The 18,378-nt window shown below is 41.9% G+C and overlaps 2 protein-coding genes across 7 annotated transcripts in view; one reads left to right on the top strand and one right to left on the bottom strand.

Annotated features, from left to right (window-relative positions):
* The window catches only part of LOC123755479 (golgin subfamily A member 3), a 19,677-nt gene extending 4,461 nt beyond the window's left edge, over nucleotides 1–15,216 (top strand). For 2 of the 3 annotated variants that reach the window (XM_045738206.2, XM_069327689.1), the window contains exons 2-10: nucleotides 615–812; nucleotides 926–1,076; nucleotides 5,503–5,597; nucleotides 5,910–6,023; nucleotides 6,252–6,398; nucleotides 8,008–8,240; nucleotides 9,894–10,085; nucleotides 10,869–11,031; nucleotides 13,787–14,088. In XM_045738206.2, the coding sequence (XP_045594162.2) occupies nucleotides 648–812; nucleotides 926–1,076; nucleotides 5,503–5,597; nucleotides 5,910–6,023; nucleotides 6,252–6,398; nucleotides 8,008–8,240; nucleotides 9,894–10,085; nucleotides 10,869–11,031; nucleotides 13,787–13,966 (1,440 nt within the window). In that variant the 5' untranslated portion in view covers nucleotides 615–647 and the 3' untranslated portion in view covers nucleotides 13,967–14,088. Of the gene's footprint in view, nucleotides 1–614; nucleotides 813–925; nucleotides 1,077–5,502; nucleotides 5,598–5,909; nucleotides 6,024–6,251; nucleotides 6,399–8,007; nucleotides 8,241–9,893; nucleotides 10,086–10,868; nucleotides 11,032–13,782 lie in introns of all 3 variants that reach the window. The other variant, XM_045738208.2, reaches the window with a different exon arrangement.
* Nucleotides 15,001–18,378, bottom strand: part of LOC123755481 (charged multivesicular body protein 7) — a 28,933-nt gene continuing 25,555 nt past the window's right edge. For 2 of the 4 annotated variants that reach the window (XM_045738211.2, XM_045738212.2), the window contains exon 10: nucleotides 15,735–17,522. In XM_045738211.2, the coding sequence (XP_045594167.1) occupies nucleotides 17,437–17,522 (86 nt within the window). In that variant the 3' untranslated portion in view covers nucleotides 15,735–17,436. Of the gene's footprint in view, nucleotides 17,523–18,378 lie in introns of all 4 variants that reach the window. The other 2 variants (XM_045738210.2, XM_069327690.1) reach the window with 2 other exon arrangements.

The following is an 18,378-nucleotide window of genomic DNA, read 5'->3' as shown; positions in this document are numbered from 1 at the left end:
ATGGTAGGGGACTCCCCTGCCAAAGAATAACATCTCTTCCTCTGCCTCACCACCTTCCATATACGCCATCAACTCTCTTAAATGCAGATAATGTGCATACTGTCTTACCATTTACAGTATTTAATTTAATTGCAAAAATATATATTTTGTGGTCTGGAATGGATTAATCCAATTTATATACTGTACTGTAATTCCTTATGGGAAGAAATTGTTCAGTGTTCAAATTTTTTGCCATTCGTCCTGCCTTCAGGAACCGATCACGTTTGAATACTGAGGTTCGACTATACAGTATATATATTTTGTGCTTCCTGTATGCTATTCCATTCACCTGGGCTCTAGGAGACTCGAACTGAGGATCCCACGCGTGTGAGCCCCAAGCTCTATCGAACGAGCTGTTGAGTAGTCTTAATAAGGAAAGTTATATCCTGTGTGCTAATTAACAAGGTGAAATGAAGAATTATTTTTTCAGGACAATTTTTTCCAGTGCACCACAGTGTCAAATTTTAAATGTGTGCAGTGTAGGGGTTAAAATGTGAAATACTGTATGTGAAACTCAGATATCATGGGCCTGCTTGATATTACTTTGCTAATTATCATTGTTCACTGTTTTACAGAACCCTGTAAAAAACAGAGCTCTCCGCTGCAAGATGTCTGACAATACTCTTGATGAACAGATTGCTGATGTGTTTAGTGCACTGTTTGAAATAAAGGTCACTGCCCTTGATGTCAGACAATGTAAGCCAGAGTTTGTGCAGAAGATTTACTTTCACTGCATTCGGGATTTTGGAGCCAACTTGGAGCTGGTCAATCAAGTGAGCCTTAAAAAGTGTACTCTTTAGATGTTGGTGAACATTTAGTTTTGACTGAACAATAAGATGTTGCCATTAATTGTTAGCAGAGCATTGATTTTTTTTTTTTCCCGCAGTTACCATTTGATGTGTGTGAGTCGGTGCAGCAACATGCAGATTTGTACCGCAGTACCATGAGGATCGTGGCTCTGTCTAAGGTTATCAAAATGTTCTTCAAGCTCCTGTGTGATGATGATTCCTTCATGCCTGCTGACCTTTTTGACCCCAGTAAGTTTACTGTAAACTTTTTTCATCCCAGTAAATGTATTGTTGGCCTTTGTGAGGTGAGAGCCCCTTGGTGGCTCCCTGAAGTAATACATGGAGGTAGCTTCCCATTATTTAGTCACATCAGTCATAGGTGTCCTTTTGGCCAACCTTGGGCAGATTGTGGCCCCTCTACCCACCCACCCCCCCCACCCCCTCATCCCACCCCCTCGCAGAGGCACAGGGAGCAGGGGATTGTTATGATCTCCCTCACTGGAAAAGCAACCAGAAAGTGGAAGAAAGGTAAGTCAACTGAATCGTTCGTGAAAATAAAGCACAGAAACAGCAAACAGAGACTGGGAAAGAATAATTTAAAATGAATAGTTCATTTGAAACTGGGTACAAAACACCCCCATAGTGTACTCACATATTTGTATTCACCTATTTGTGCCTGCAAGATTGAGCACTGACTCTTGGTTCCCTATTGCTTAGATACTCCCTTATCCACTGGAGCACTTTACCTTTTACTCCTGCATGTTTCTTCAACTTTTGTAACAGCCTCTTATAGGGTATTGTGTCAAAGGCTTTCTGACAGCCTAAGAAAGTACAGTCTGCCTACCCTTCTTTTTCTTGCCTAATTTTTGTTGCCTTGTCATAAAAGTCTATTAATATTAACTCTGTGAGGTACAATTTACCATCCCTGAACCCATGCTGCTGGTGTGTTACAAAGCTCCTATCCAGTATTCTATGGGCCTTTTTCTCTCTCGATCTTCTCCATCATCTTGCATGGTATATAAGTTAGGAAAACTGGCTTGAAGTTCAGTGCCTGTCACCCTTTTTCAATATTGGGACTACATTAGCTGTCTTCCAGCTTTGCAGTAGGTCTCCCGTTTCCAATGCCCTGTTATTCACCATAGTGTACTCGCCTATTTGTACTCACCTATTTGTGCTTGCGGGGGTTGAGCTTTGACTCTTTGGTCCTGCCTCTCAACTGTCAATCAACTGGTGTACAGATTCCTGAGCCTACTGGGCTCTATCATATCTACATTTGAAACTGTGTATGGAGTCAGCCTCCACCACATCACTGCCTAATGCATTCCATCCGTTAACTACTCTGACACTGAAAAAGTTCCTTCTAACGTCTCTGTGGCTCATGTGGGTACTCAGTTTCCACCTGTGTCCCCTTGTTCGCGTCCCACCAGTGTTGAATAGTTTATCCTTGTTTACCCGGTCGATTCCTCTGAGGATTTTGTAGGTTGTGAAGTGTGTGTCACACTTAGTGCTTCTGCACCCTCTTTTAGTATCCATGGTGAGATTCTATCAGGCCCAACAGCCTTTGTCACATTCAGCTCCAACAGATTCTTTTTGACCTCATCACTGGTAAGCTTAAATTCCTCTGAGGTTGCTTAGTTTACCACCACCTCTTAGTACAGAGGCGTCTCCTTGCTCTATTGTGAAGACCTGGAATCTCTTGTTGAGTTCTTCACACACCTCCCTGTCATTCTGTGTATCTGTTCTCCCCATTTCTCTGTTTCATCACTTGTTCCTTCACTGCAGTTTTCCTCCTGATGTGGCTGTGGAGCAGTTTTGGTCGAGTCATTGCTTTGATTGCAATACCATTTTCATCCTGTCTCTGCTTCTCTCCTCACTTTGAGATACAGTGGCACCTCAACATACGATTGCCCCTACTTACGATAATTTCGAGTTACGATATAAATTTCATCGAAAAATGCGACTCGACATCAGATATTTGTTGGTACACGTTCGGGTCGACTGAGCGCATGGTTCCCGGTCACGCGGCCGACCTGCCTCAGTTTACTACAGCTGCCCGCTTGGTGACGATTGCGCCTATAAGAAATTCCGCTTTTGTGTTGATTTTTTTGCATTTTGAACATTAAAGTAATTATTGTATATCGCGCCATGAGTCCCAGGAAAGTCAGTGGTAAGGCTCTACATATGAGATCCCATGTAAGAATGACCATAGAACAGAAACAAGAGATCATTCGTAAATATGAAGATGGTGTGCGGGTAGGTCAACTGGCTAGGCAGTACAACAAATCGCGGTCAACGATATCCACCATACTGGCTAAGAAAAAGGACATTATGAGTGCTAAAGTGGCAAAAGGCATATCAATAATCACGAAACATAGAACACAAACACTTGAGGATGTTGAACAGTTATTATTAATTTGGATACACAACAAGGAGTTAGCGGGTGATAGCGTTTCAGAGGCCATCATTTGTGAAAAGGCAAGAAAATTGCATGAAGACCTTTTAAAGAAAACCCCTGGAACGAGTGATGCAGAAGTGAAAGAGTTTAAGGCGAGCAGGGGATTGTTTAAGAAATTTAGAAAAAGAAGTGGAATTCATAGTGTTGTGAGGCATGGGGAGGCTGCCAGCGCAGACAAACTAGCGGCTGAAAGATTCATTGGCGAATTTAAAGCTTTTGTGCAGAGTGAGGCATACCTACCACAACAAGTGTTTAATTGTGACGAGACAGGGCTATTCTGGAAAAGATTGCCAAAGAAAACATATATTACCAAGGAGGAGGAGTCATTGCCTGGACACAAGCCTATGAAAGATCAGTTTACTCATGTGTTGTATGGTAATGCGAGTGACAATTTGAAAATTAAACCCTTGCTTGTGTATCATTCTGAAAATCCAAGGGTTTTCAAAAAATATAATTGTGCAGAAACACAAAATGTGTGTGATGTGGAAGGCTAATGCTAATACATGGGTGACTAGGCAATTTTTTACGGAGTGGGTGAATATGGTGGTGTGCCCTGCCATAAAAAAATATTTGCAGGAGAACAGTTTGCCACTCAAGGCCCTGCTTCTCCTCGATAATGCTCCTGCCCATCCTCCAGGCTTGGGCTTGGAGTATTCATTGGATGAGGAATTTAAGTTTCTTACAATAAAGTTCCTTACTCCCAACACCACTCTTCTACTTCAGCCTATGGACCAGAAAATCATTGCCAATTTTAAGAAACTTTATGAAAAGGCACTTTTCTGGAGATGTGTCGAAGTGACAGATGCCACAAACCTCACCCTCAAAGAGTTCTGGAAAAAACATTTTAATATTTATAGTGTTTTAGAACTTTTTGACAAAGCCTGGCAAGAAGTGACTATAAGAACCATGATCTCTGGCTGGAGAAAACTGTGGCCTGAATGTGTTGCAGAACGAGACTTTGAGGGGGTTTGAGCCTGAACCTGAAGTGCCTCTTGTTGAGGAAATTGTTTCTCTGGGTTGGCAATTGGGTTTGGAGTTGGATGGTGCTGATGTGGAGGAGTTGGTGGAAGAACACAACGAAGAACTGACCACCGAAGAACTCCAAGCCCTTCAAAAGGAGCAGCAAGAAGAGGCAGCTGAGGAAATTTCTTCAGGGGAGGATGTGCCAGTAGAGGATGTTTCTTCCTCAAAAATTAAGAAAATGTGTGCAATATGGGAAGAATTGCAAACCTTTGCTGAAACGACTCGCCCAAATCAAGCTGCAGTATGTCGTTGCCTTAACCTATTCAGTGACACTGTGATGCATCATTACCGACTAACGTTAAAAAGAAGGGAAAAACAAATGTCTCTTGACACATTTATAGCGAGACAAACAAGCACTGAACCACAACCAGGTCCTAGTGGTATTCAGGCAAAACGTAGGAGAGAGAGTACCCCAGAGAAAACATCACTGCCTGATGTGATTATGGAAGGGGACTACCCTTCCAAACAGTAACAACTCTCCTCCTCCCCCCTCATCACCATCTTCCATACGCCATCAAGAGCCCTCCATAAAGGTAAGTGAAACTTTGGTACTGTATTGTAGTTAGAAAAAAACATTGTATTCAGTATAAAGTGTATTTGTATGTTAATATTTTGGAGGGTGGGGAACGGATTAATTCAAATCCCTTTATTTCTTATGGGAAAAATCGCTTTGACTTACGATATTTCGACTTACGATCCGTCTCTGGGAACGGATTAGCATTGTAAGTCGAGGCCCCATTGTACACATTCCTGACCCTGTGGTATCTCCCTGCTCATTCTATCTCATTCTGTTATTTCTGTAGTTTCTCCATGTTCTTGTACTCAATTGCTTTACTACCTTACATTCCTGATTGAACCATGGATTCTTCCATTCCGGTTAGTATAAATGGGGTTAAGTCAGACTGGGAAAATGATGTTGTAAGTGGAGTGCCTCAAGGCTCTGTCCTGGGACCTCTGTTATTCATAATATATATAAATGATTTAGATTCAGGCTTGAGTAGCAATATTTGCAAATTTGCCGATGATAACAAAAATCGGGAGGGAAATAAACATGGGAAAAGACTCGCTATCACTTCAAAGCGATCTAAACACTTTTGTTATTTTATTGGACCAGCACAAACCATGTACATGCTAACTTTTGTTGTTTTACAGAACCAGCACGAACCATTAACATGCTAACTTTTTGCTGTTTTACAGAACCAGCACGTACAAAGCAGTTTTTTAAAGTCTTGGTGGAGTTCTTCTATTCCTCTAATGAATATTCAGAAAGTATGAACCGTATTGAGGAGCAGGTAAGCTATTTTCCTTCTGCTTACTCTTGGCTGTAAAACCAATATCTTTTAGTGATATAGACTGTAGAGACCAACAGAGTGGTAGTGACAGGGTAGACCAACAGAGTGGTAGCGACAGGGGTAGACCAACAGAGTGGTAGTGCTTTACTTGGCACCATTGTGAGGTTGTGCTTTACATGACACCATAGTGAGGTTGTGCTTTACATGGTACCATAGTGAGGTTGTGCTTTACACGGCACCATAAGAAATGAAGTTTATCTGAGTTGTTAATGTGATTGGTAAGACTGTAATGGGTACTTGTAACTGTTGCAGGTGTCTATCAAGCGAGAAAGTCGTGATAGGTTGCTTGCAAACATTGAGAAAGCAAAGGCCAAGATAAGACATCTGAAACTGGAGAATGCTGAGAACCAGATAAGTGAGGAGCAAGTTAGTACTATTGTTACTTTGTTACTGCTGCTTCTTTTATTAAATTCTTCATCCATTAGCCAATTAAAGCCAAGAGTTTTGTCATCACTCTGGCCTTTAAGCTAGGCTAGGCTCCATCTCCGTTTCTAGGGCGAGTTTTACAGTTGCCTATAAATGTCTTTATGCATGTAAAAAATAATTATTTATTTATTTATTTATCTATTTTATTTATACTTGTCTTTATTTGAGGAACTGGAACGGATAGCAGAGGTAAAGGCACAGTTGCAGGAGTGTCAAAACAAGAAGTTGAACATGAAAGCTGCAATGGAGAACATTAAGATGTGTATCTCCACCCTGACCACTAACATCAAGGATGCCGAGTTGGAGGTTATTGAGGTGAGCCTTTAGTTATAAAGACTATGTGTTCCTCTTCGTTACCATAGCCACTTGTTCATTATTGTACCCATCTGTTCATTAATACCATACCCACCTGTTCATTATCCACTGCACTGCACCACCCGACAAAACACAGGGTATGGTGGTGCGCCACCCGACTCAGAGATTTTACAGGAAAGAGATAGTTGGGTTGACTGCATCTATCTGAACCTAAAAAAAAGTCTTTCGACAGAGTTCCACATAAGAGGTTGTTCTGGAAACTGGGACTCATTGGAGGGGTGACAGGTAAGCTTCTAACATGGATGAAAAATTTTCTGACTGATAGAAAAATGAGGGCAGTAATCAGAGGCAATGTATGGACTGGAGAAATGTCAGGAGTGAAGTACCACAGGGTTCAGTTCTTGTACCAGTAATGTTCATTGTTTACATAAACGATCTACCAAAAGGATTATATAATTATTTGACCATATTTGCTAAGATACTATGGTAGATAAGAAACTTGTATGATTGTCATTACCTTCAAGAAGACCTGGATGAAATAAGTGTATGGATCACCACTTGGCAATTGGAATTTAATGTGATTAAATGCCATGTTGTGGAATAGGAGAACATAGACCCCACACAACCTATAAATTATGTGAGATATCTTTAAAGGATTCTGATAAAGAAAGAGATCTAGGGGTGGTTCTAGATAGAAAACTATCACCTGAGGACCACATTAAGAGCATTGTGCGAGGAGCCTATGTTACACTTTCTAACTTGAGAATTGCTTTTAATTACGTGGATGGTGAAATACCAAAGAAATTGTTCACGACTAGACCAAAGGTGGAATATGCAGCTGTTGTATGGTGCCCATATATTAAGTAGCACATCAACAAACCGGAAAGGGTACAAAGACATGCCACTAAGTGGCTCCAAGAACTGAAGGACAAGAGTTACAAGGAGAGGTTAGAGGCATTAAATATGCCAAAAATTAGAAGATGGAAGGAAAAATAGGCGATATGATCACTACTGTACATTCAAAATAATAACAGGAATTGATAAAATTGATAGGGAAGATTTCCTGAGACCTGGAACTTCAAGAACAAGAGGTCATAGATATAAACTAACTAAACAAAGATGCCGAAGAAATATAAGAAAGTTCACTTTTGCAAACAGAGTGGTAAACGGTTGGAACAAGTTAGGTGAGAAGGTGGTGGAGGCCAAAACCATTATTTGACTAACTTATAAATATCCATTAGGAATAAACAATATTTAATGCAAAGTAACTATCATGCAAGGTACTGGATAAGCTAAGAGCCATCTGTGTGCCAGAGCCTTCATGTGGTCAGTGACTTGGTTTCATTTATACAGTAGCTATATGTGGAGTGAGTTTGTTGCAAATAAGGGAGTGTAGGAATGCATGATCACAGATGAAGTGATGATTTTGAGAAAGGCACAAGTATTGTGGTTACCAACTTCTTGTTCTCCATGATGTGCCAGATAACTTAGTTTCTCATAACAAGGATTTCATCATGTCAGTATAACAAAACTGAAATTTTAAAATAATATTCTGATATTTAATTGCCTGTTAAATTAAAGGATAAAATCCCTGATACATTTATTTCAGAATGAGGAAAAACTGGAGAAGCTTGCAAGTCAGGTGGTGCAGGCCAGTGAGAGGCAAGAAATTGAGGAACGTGAGCGGAAATTATCATTTTACAGGAGTGAGAGTCAGGCAAGAAGTGAGCGTCTAGTGGAGATGAAACAAGTTCTGCGCACACACACTGCAGCAATTGAGACCCTTAATAATGAGCTGAAGGTTGTTGCACTTGAGCTTCAACAAGAGTTCACAAAGAAGAAGTAAGTTGGCAGTTATATATATGCTTTTATACATTAATATTAATTGCTGTATGTGTGTATAATTACCTAAGTGTAGTTACAGGATGAGAACTATGCTCGTGGTTTTCCCATGTTCCCAGTACTCTGTCATATAATACTTTGAAACTATTTAACAGTGTTGGCCTTCACCACCAGCCTCACTTGTTCCAATCGTCTACCACTCTGCAAAAGATTTTGTTTTATATATTTTTGGCGCCATTGTTTCCTTAGCTTGATTATGTGTCCTCTTGTTCTTGTAGTTGCTGGTTTCAGGAATTCCTCTTTGTCAGTTTAGTCAATTCCTGATATTACTGTAGAAGCTCTATAATCCGAAGGCCGCCAATCCGGAAAACACCCTAATCTGGCACAAATCGTGGCCAGATAAACTTGTCTCCCTATCTGGCCAGAATGTCCACAGAAGCCGGACTAGCGGATATTTGGCCGAATCAGTGTATACTGATAGAAGCCTAAATAGAAGCTTAAAGTAAAGTACAGAGTTTGAAGCCTAAAATCTCCCCAAAACCAAGGGTCGACTTGCCTCAGAATATAACATGTGAACCTTTACCACTGAGAGATAAACAAGTGAAATGCTGGGCCTAACACACTGTACACCACCGCCAGGAAATGAGGGAGTCGGGCAGGGTTCAGACAAGCTGGGAGGCTAGAGCGAGTGTGGGTGTCAGGAGTGGGTACGAGTGTGCTGGGTGTCAGGGGTGGGCGTAGTAACCACACTAGCTCTTCACGGCAAAAAGAAAACAATAATGAATAAACAACTGCCCCACGACCCAGAGGGCCAGAGAGAGACCTGACCGTCACACTAGTAGGCTTAACGCCAGTCTTCTTGTACACAATTCCCTCCTCTCCACACCCAACATCCCCACCACACCATACCACCCCACCACCAGTGTGGGTGGAGTGTCGGGTGGAGGGCACTGTTAGGGATCCTGTGAGTCCCTAACACCCTAGGGTGTTAGGGATCCCTTCCCATGTGCGTTCGGGTTTCATTTCTGTAGGGGTTTTTGCTGCTCTGCATTTACCCCACCCTTGGGGCCAGCTGCGGTTTCGTGGCCCTTGTTTTGTTTAGCTTGCCTGGTGGGGGTCTGCTTGGAGAGGCCATAGTTCCACTTATAATATCTTGGTGGCCTTCCACTAAGTCCGGAGAAAACATTCTTCTTGCTTTTTCTTCAGACTTCTTTGTCATTCTCCAAGTGTATTGCTCCCTATACCTGCTGTCTAATTACATGTTCTCACACTGTTTGCAACAGCTTAGGTTGCTTTTATCTTTGCTTTTTGCTCTTTGCTTTTATCACAGTAATTTTCAAATTACTGCTCTGCAGCCATCTTGATTCTGGTGTATGCATTCCAGGCCCTCTTAGTACAGTACCTCATCTATTATAAGCAATTAAAACCTATAGCAGGTTTTTTGTGGTTTTGGTTTACCTCTTTATTACATGCATTTAGATGTGTTATAACCACATTTTTGTCATTTGTATAAAAAAAAACTAGCAATAATAACTAAAATTAACATTTAGCGGCATCATACAGGAGACATATGACAATAACCTATACTTCAGGGGTTAAAGTTGATGGCATTTAACTTCCTAGGTGGCATAGTAATGTGTGTGTGTTTTACAGAGAGATACAGGCCGAGCTGTCTGAACTAGATCGGTCCAAAGCATCACTACTGGAGGCAGTGGAGGACAAAGACGCACAGATTCAGCAGCTGCTGGAACAGCTAGCAGCTCGCGAGGATAAAGTGTCTCAGATGCAGCAGTCGTGGAGGCTCAAGCAGGAAGGGCTTCTCGACGAGATTAACCAAAATAAGTTGTAAGTACTCTAACTCTGAGGGTTATCTGATAACCTAATTTGTGTAACTGTTCTCTACTACACAACAGTAGCCCACTCAAGATATCTACACCACATGGTAGCCTGATCTTCAAGATATCTACTACACAACATGATATGCCACTCTTCAAGATTTCTACTACACATGGTAGCCCACTCTTCAATATATCTACTACACCTCATGTCAGCCCACTCTTTAAGATGTGCTACACAACTCCCCCTTTCCCCACCTGGGAAAGGGGGAGCTGGGCAGACATGCGGCACCCCTCGTGTGATGTCATGCTCATTTGCTCGTTTTCAATTGGAGAGTTCTGTCCACTCGTTTGTCTATTTTTCTCGTTTTAACCAGAATAGGGGTTTGTTTTGGGGCGCTTACTTTTCTGGGTGCCTGTCCCGGTCAATGGCTGATATAGAATGCTCCAAAATCTCATGTGCATTTCTATAGGCCATTGCTCCTCGTGCCTCTCTGAGGGGGGCCAGGTTCTGGCTCGTGGTCTTCGGCAAGCCTAGAACTCCACCCACATAGACTGATGCCAACGTTAGGGGAAAGTCTTATCAGCCAGGATAGTTCCGGGGAGCCTCCAGGACTCGCCCAGTAAATGGTGTTTCATTACATTCAATGTGTTGTGGTACACCTTACGAGATCAATCACTATACTGTATTTGGCTCTAATAGCACTTCAAAGCCACGAGATATCTTATGTTATTCACGGACACACTATAAAAGTGTCTAATCCTAATGACTGTCGGCTTGTGTGTGTTTCAGATTGTTGGAAGAAGTGCTTCGTAACCGGACCGAAGATGAAATTGTAGCTCAAGATATGGAAGCAGAACGCGTAAGGATCCTGCAAGAGACTCAACAGCTTCATGAGGAACTTGCTAATATTACTAATTTTATTGCTAAAAGCTATAAAAGTATTATGGCTGCTGTAAGTTTAACATGATCAGTTTTGTTTTTCTCTTGCTCTTATGTATTTTATTCCTTCACATTGCCTTTTTCCTGCTCCTCATTCTTCTATTTTCCTCCTCATTCAACTCATTCTTTCACCTAATACATCACATTTTATAGGGTACTGACATGTCCATTAAAAATGCAATGTGTTAGTAAGAGTTAAAGTACCATAATGTTGATGTTTTTTATGTATTGACCTCAGTAGGTTAGGTGGGTTGCTTGGGCTTGTACATTTCTCGGTAGGCAAAACAGTTATATATTTTTAGCGACATTAAAATAAATGGATGTCTCATTGCCTTCTACCCTCCTCAGTAGGTAGTTCCTTGACATGATGAGATGACTCTTTGCATCTTCTGCAGGCAGTAAATGGTGGCTCTAGTTCCCCTATCTGCTCTGACGCTGCAGGTGTCTTTACCATTCATGAAGATTCGTATATTCCGCTGCAGTATGTTCCTTCATCTGTTGAGCAAACCCAGAGGCTGTGGGTTTACTCAACTACCCCCTTGCTCCTTGTTACCCCTGAGGTTGCCTCCTCTTGTTGGGCTCTGTGGTGGGTGGGGTGCAAAGTCCAATTTCCTGTTATTTTCATGACTTTTTCTGTATGCATCCCATCCTCTCAGACTTGTGGGGTGACAAGCTGTGGTGGGGGGGCTACAGCAGGGTTTGCCTTTGGGTGCCCCTTCTGATCATCTCCCTCCCCAGCCTCTTCCCTGACCCTGCTACTTCTCTAGTCACTACTGAGTTCCTCAGTAGTGGCTACCACATTACCTGAGGCAACTCAATCATTGATGATTACTACAGCACCTTTTCCAATAAAAGGTTTTGGTATTGGCTGATTTTGCTAATATGCCCTGGGCTGATATTTGGGCACATGGGTTCTGGAGGTTGAACAGGTGTTGGTTGCCTGGTACTTGATCAATGTTCCCAGGCCTTAACACTCCTGTGTGGCCTTGGGTCAGCTTTCTCGGCTGACAGTCTTGTCTTTGCCAGGTTACCAGGGAGGAGAGAGCACTGTAGGTACGTGCCCATCTCTTCCTTATCTCTGGGTTGTTACCTTCAGGGAGCTACAAGGGGTTCCCCCCAGAAAGCCAGCATTGAATGTAAAGAAACTTCAATTTCTGGGTGAGCCCCAGTGGCTTCCTGACACCCACCCTCCTCGAAGGGATTGGATTTTTACATCATTCATTGGTCTGATGGTATCTTCATATCTTGCACCGATTCTGAGGGTCAGGGTCCTGCCAGCCCCGTCTCTCACCAAGTCTCCTGGTTGATGGTCTGGTCAACCAGGCTGTTGGACGTGGCTGCTCGCAGCCTGATGGATGACGTATGGTGAAGCAGCCTGTGAGCCATTGTGTCCCTTTCCCCTCCCATCCCCTCCAAATAAGGGTAGGGTGAACGAGCAGCTTCTAATTTTGTAACATTTTCAATGTCTTGTTTAAATTGGGAAGCTCCATGGCCGTTTTCAAGCCTGCAGGTCTCGGAGGCACACAGCTGTGGTTTTTGACTCGATGACTTCCTTGGTGGTGGCATAAATAACTTGATATATAAATGCTACAGCTCCCTTGGCCTCTCTGAGGGAACCAGGTTCTGGCACTGGGTTCCCAGTAGGTTCCCAGAGAACTCTACAACTGGTAGCACCTACATTGAAGCTGTAGCTTCAGGGAGCCACTGAAGGTCCCCAGAAATTGACGTTTCATTACATTCTGTGCTTGTTTTTTAAGCTTTAGTGTGGTTCCTCAGACCATTCTAGGACAGAATGATCATCCTTCCATGTCATGACATCAACTGCAGTGATGAACATCCTGTTTTTTTTTATGTCATGTTCTTGTCAACATCATAAATTTGAACAGGAATAAATGAATGAATGAATTCCTTCACATTAGACAGCAAGATTTTGTATTTTTCCCCAAAGCAAAGTATTAGATAAACTACCTTTTGTTTTTCTGGCATGACTTATGCATTTGCATTACATGTCACTCCTCTACTCCACCCTCCTCCCAGGTCCACAACCATTTTCAAGCCTGAACCCCAACACAGCCACAAGATTCCCTACAGTCCCGAGTCAGTGAGGGCTCCTCTGGTGTCATCATCCGGCATTTTCATCCTACCCTCCCAGTCTTTCCCTGTCCATCATTTTTGTGCTGCCTCTCCACTTTTTTATATTCACTGTGGGTCCCTCCAACTCTTGGTCCCATCTCTCTTATCAGCCCTACCTGACATCCGAGCCGGTATCCACCCTCCACTCAACCAACCTCGTGTCACCCATTCCTATTCCCTCCTCCCCACCCGAGATGATAGCGGCTGTTTCACATTACATTGATGCTATCAGACTTGGCTCTGTCAGGAACATAAGCCTCCCCTCTCCCTCCCAGGGTAAGAAGGCATTAGTCCTTTTCCCACCCACCTCATCAGTGCCACCTCCCCCACCCCCTGTTCCCCTTCCTCCTCCTCCTCCTCCTGGTGCTACATAGCCTTCCCGGTTAGTGCCTTCTTTTGATAATTACTTTCGCCTTAGTCCCCCCCCCTGTTCCCCTTCCTTCTCCTCAGTGGCCCCCCCTGTTCCCTTTCTTCCTCAGTACCCCCCCCCCCCCCTGTTCCCTTCCTCCTCCTCAGTGCCCCCCTGAACCTATGCCTCCTCCTCAATGCCCCCTGTTGCCCATCACTATCATAGATCATGTTGTTAACTTGTGCATTATTTTACTTTTGACATCGAGGTATCTTGCTACAGGTAGAGAAAAACAACAATGACCTGCAGATGGCAGTTACTGAGCTCACCGAGTCTATTAGTGAGCTGCAGTCTGAGGAAAGTTGAATGTTGTCACGAGGCCTTCACTATAAGCAAATTACCCGAGTCAGGATTGTCAAGCATTGATGCATACACTTGGGAAACCTGTACGTCCAGCCGTGGATGACATCCACTATGGCTGCTTTACATTTATTAAACAGTCTGAGCACTAAAGACCTTCAAAATTGTTTATAACCATGAATTGTAGAGTTTCAAAGCTCAATAACCTTAATAAATTTTAAAAGCCACTATGGTTATTGAAGCGGGATTTGAGAGTAGTTGCAAACGTACTCGACGAATCCTGGTCCAAATTTATATTTTCTAAACTGAATCCTGCCACGCTTGGTCCTTAAATTGCTGAAAGGTTTGTACAGTGTGCTCAGTATGTATGTACACACTGCTACAGTTACTGGTATATACAGTATACTCAGTATGTGCACATTGCTACAGCCACTGGTATATATAGTGTACTCAGTATGTGTGTGTGTTCAGTCATTGGTATATATAGTATACTCAGTATGTGCATTTGTGCACACTGTTAGTCACTGGTATATACAGTATGTGTGTTTGTACACTGCTACTGTCACTGGTAGCAGTAGTGTACACACTGCTACAGTCACCGAGTATATGGCATATACCAGTGACTGTAGCAGTGTGTATACACACACACTTACCTAGTATACTGTACTGTATATACCAGTATGTGCATGTGTACATTGCTAAAGTCACTGGCATATACAGTATTCTTTGTATGTGTATACTGCTACAGTTGCTGGAATATACAGTATACTCTGCTTCAGTCGCTATACAATATACTCGGTATTTGTGTGTGTGTGTACACTGTTAGTCACCGATATATAAACAAAATTGTTGTTTATATTGACAATTCACTAGTTTCTCAAACTTTTTGATTAAAATTTGTGTAATAAAGAACAAAATCTTGCATTGGAGTTAAGTTTGAAACTTGTGTATTTTCTGATCATTTCTGCTACTTAGCAGGGAGTATAAAAACTTAGGAATGACCCTGACAGTAGGTGTGTGGTAGTATGTGAAATTATAGACTTATCAATAATTTTTAAAGCAAGAATGAGATTAATGAATTCTTGTTTCCATTAGTCCTTTTGTTAGGAAATATTTTTTTTTTTAATCTTGAGGGGCACATTATTAAAAGATTTTATTCTACAGTAATACAATGCATTTGAATGTAGCCTTTAAGTTTATAAATGATCAATTCATCCTATCTGTGTTATGGAGTGGTAATGCAGAGATGTACTCGATTACCAGTATCGAATACATCTCGGTAAGTACTGACAATCGAGTACATCGCGATACACATTTGCCCATGTTTTGCTTGCAATGTAAATTTTATACTGGTCATTGTTTCTATTATTAGCTGACCTTCATATTAGTTTCTAGGGCATAATGACATTGGAGTAAACCCATTTTACCTTGTGTATTGAAGTGAACTACAAACTTCTGGCTCATCTAACATTGGTGGAATCCAGCAAAATCTTTAATTGCTTACTATGCAATGTTGTTATTGTGTATGAGCAGCCTGCAGTTACACTCAAATCACAATTTGGTGTTTACCTATCAGTGTTTGAATCTATTTCTGGATGACATTTCCAGGCAGAATAGAAGCCAAGGAACAGGTTGCAAGACACTTTCTTTGAGCTCTGCCAGGGACAGGATTATATGTTATGTAGGTGTATATATTACATTGTAGGCTTATTTTCAGTATTTATGTATGTGCTATATATTTAATACATAATGTAAAGTAATGGGTGAAAGACAAAGAAAAACCATCATCCAACTTGATCATTTGAGTAGCAGTGGAACGAATGCTTAACTTAAACATAGGGGAAAGGAAAAATTTTGGATTAAAAGAGTAGCAGTGCTAGCAGATGTTTAAAAGGTAGATCGAGGAGATTAAACACAAAAATTTAGACATTGACATAAAAGCTCCACATATTCCATTTAATTTCACATATTGGAAACACTTGATGACTTTTATCCCAGTTTCTCTAAGTAAACAAACAAGCTGGAAAAACTTTAGGTAACTGAAGTATGAATTTGTGAAATTTGGGTCAAATGGCATAGGTAAGGAAGAAAGAGTACATAGGGTAGCTATGCACTGATGAATTCCTGATTACAGACCAGAGGTGGGATTGGTGGAAGAGTCAAAGACTTTTCCCTGCGGAAGGAAGAAGACAAGGAAAACTCACTTTAGGTGAGAGTTCTGGGGCTTAAGGTGGAGAGGGTCAAAACCTGTAACTTTATTCACAACGGCTTCAGTCTAAGGTGACAGGATGAGGGTAGGCATCAGCTGTGACCATTCGGCAAGTATGGTGGTCAAGGGAAAATGGGGAAGAACAGTGATAGGGATCTGGATCCCCATTGGCAATAGAGTCAAAGAGACTGTAGTGAATGGGTTTGAGCATAGAGGACGGCTCTGGAGAAAGGGATAGGAGAATTAGGCAGCTCAGTCAAGGTCTCTTAAGCAAAACTTGGAAATTGTTCAAGCTTGGGACCAGAATAAGAACTGGTCGAGGATTCTAGATGAACAGTGAAGAGGCCTAGACATTAATCGTGGCAGATGTTTTGCCTCAAAAGTGATGCTGTCCTAGTGCCTGAGTTGTAGCATGGGCTGATCCATTGTGTAGTGAGCACAGAACCACAAGTATGTACACCACGAGCGTAGCGCTCTTCCTGTAACTACACTCAGGTAATTATGCTGATCCTGTGATAAAACACAACAAAGGGAGGCATGTGCTACCACTGGAGCAAGAGCTGGCAATAAACCCACTGTGCACCCCCAAAACAAACCCTGGTCCACCCCAGTCTTTGGGCTCTGCAGAGGAGTCTAAGCCCAGACACTACCCAGGATGAGGCCCCTACAAAGGAGGATACTCCAAGGAGGGGACTCAAAAACCTCGTCAAGGGAGAGAACCCTGAAAGACAGGGGCAACATAAGTGACAACAAAAAAGGGAACCCTAGCCACATGCAGTCGAGACAAATGAGACTCAAGGCACACAACACTGAGGTAGGTAAAAAAAAAAAAAAAAAAAAATTAAGCAGAAAAAAAGGAAGCCCAAAAGGAAAGCCAACACTGCTGAAATGGAGTAAAAAAAACAAAGCACCAAGACGTTGTGTCACAACCACACCAGGTACACAACTGACAGTTGTTGTTATAGATTCAGCTACTGGGATAAAAAAGTTCCAAGTAGCACAGGCTATGGTGAGCCCATAGCAACTAACAGGTCAGCCAGCGAGGGGGTACCGGGTTGCCATCTGGTGGTGGGCGAGCTGGGTCTGGACAATGAATGTTAACATGGTTTATGTAACCACTGTTGCTTGTTTTGGGGGCATCTACATTTCTGGAGGGTTGTCCTTTTGGCCTGAGATGATCTTGTATCACCAGGACCAGTGGGACAGACTGGTCCTCGTTCCCGAGGGTCACTTGTGGCTCCAAGGGACTGTTGGACTGCTTGAGGCTGAGAGCTAACCAGGTGGGTAGCTAGGAAACCCACTGAAGGAAATCCTCCCAGAATAAACACTAAAAATTTCACTTGTTATTAAGTATTTTTTTGTACAGCTCAGGTCATCTTGTCTGGGGAGTATAGTGATGACATTCCAAGTGAAGCCATCGGGTTACTCTTAGGCACATCAGGAAGTTGCATTTCTGAAAAGGTATAAAGTTTATATAGATTTTATTACTATTGCTGCTACTTTTATATTCTTTAAAAATTCATGATATGCAACATAATACAGCATAAAGTATATTACAGAATATGCAGCCCATCCTCCTGTTTTGGTAGTACTTATAGTGACAATGCATACCAGAGTACATACAGTATACCGACCTTCAACGCAATTAGAAAGTAGAAATCTGACATCTGAATTTGGACAGACCAAAAAAGATTTTCTCTGTTACAAACTAAACTAAGGTTCCTAAGCCTAATATGCACTATTCAAGGTCAAATATAGTACACGTGTGCTATACTAGGTCTAGGAATATTTAGGGTTGTTTTTAGCTGAATTTTTTTGGACTATGAAGTACAAAATTCAACTACAGTAGCCCCTCCGTTTACGAATTTAATCCGTTCCCAGAGACTTTTTGTAACCCCAAAAAAATTTTCCCATAAGAAATACTGTCAATTGACAATATTTTTGGGAGTGTGGAATGGATTAACTTCAAAATACTTTTCATACTTAATACACACAAATATTTAGTACTATAGTATGTACAAGTTATAGCTTACCTTGTTGACCAAGGTCCCTTCCATTATAACATCAGGCACTGATGACTTATCTGGGGTACTCTCTCTCCAACGTTTTTCAGGCATGCAACTAGTAACTGGTTGTGGCTCACTGCATGTTTGTCTTACTAAGAATCTGTCTAAAGACATTTGTTTTTCCCTACATTTTAACACTTGTCTGTAGCGAGACATCACATTGTCATTAATAAGGTCAATGCAACGGCCTGCTAAAGCTTTATCTGGGCGAGTATTGCTCAGCAAAACATTGCAGGTCTTCCC

Source organism: Procambarus clarkii, chromosome 20 (genome assembly GCF_040958095.1).
Source record: "Procambarus clarkii isolate CNS0578487 chromosome 20, FALCON_Pclarkii_2.0, whole genome shotgun sequence".
NCBI lineage: Eukaryota > Metazoa > Arthropoda > Malacostraca > Decapoda > Cambaridae > Procambarus > Procambarus clarkii.
Note: the sequence above shows the minus strand (reverse complement) of the source record. Positions and strands in the feature narration are given on the sequence as shown.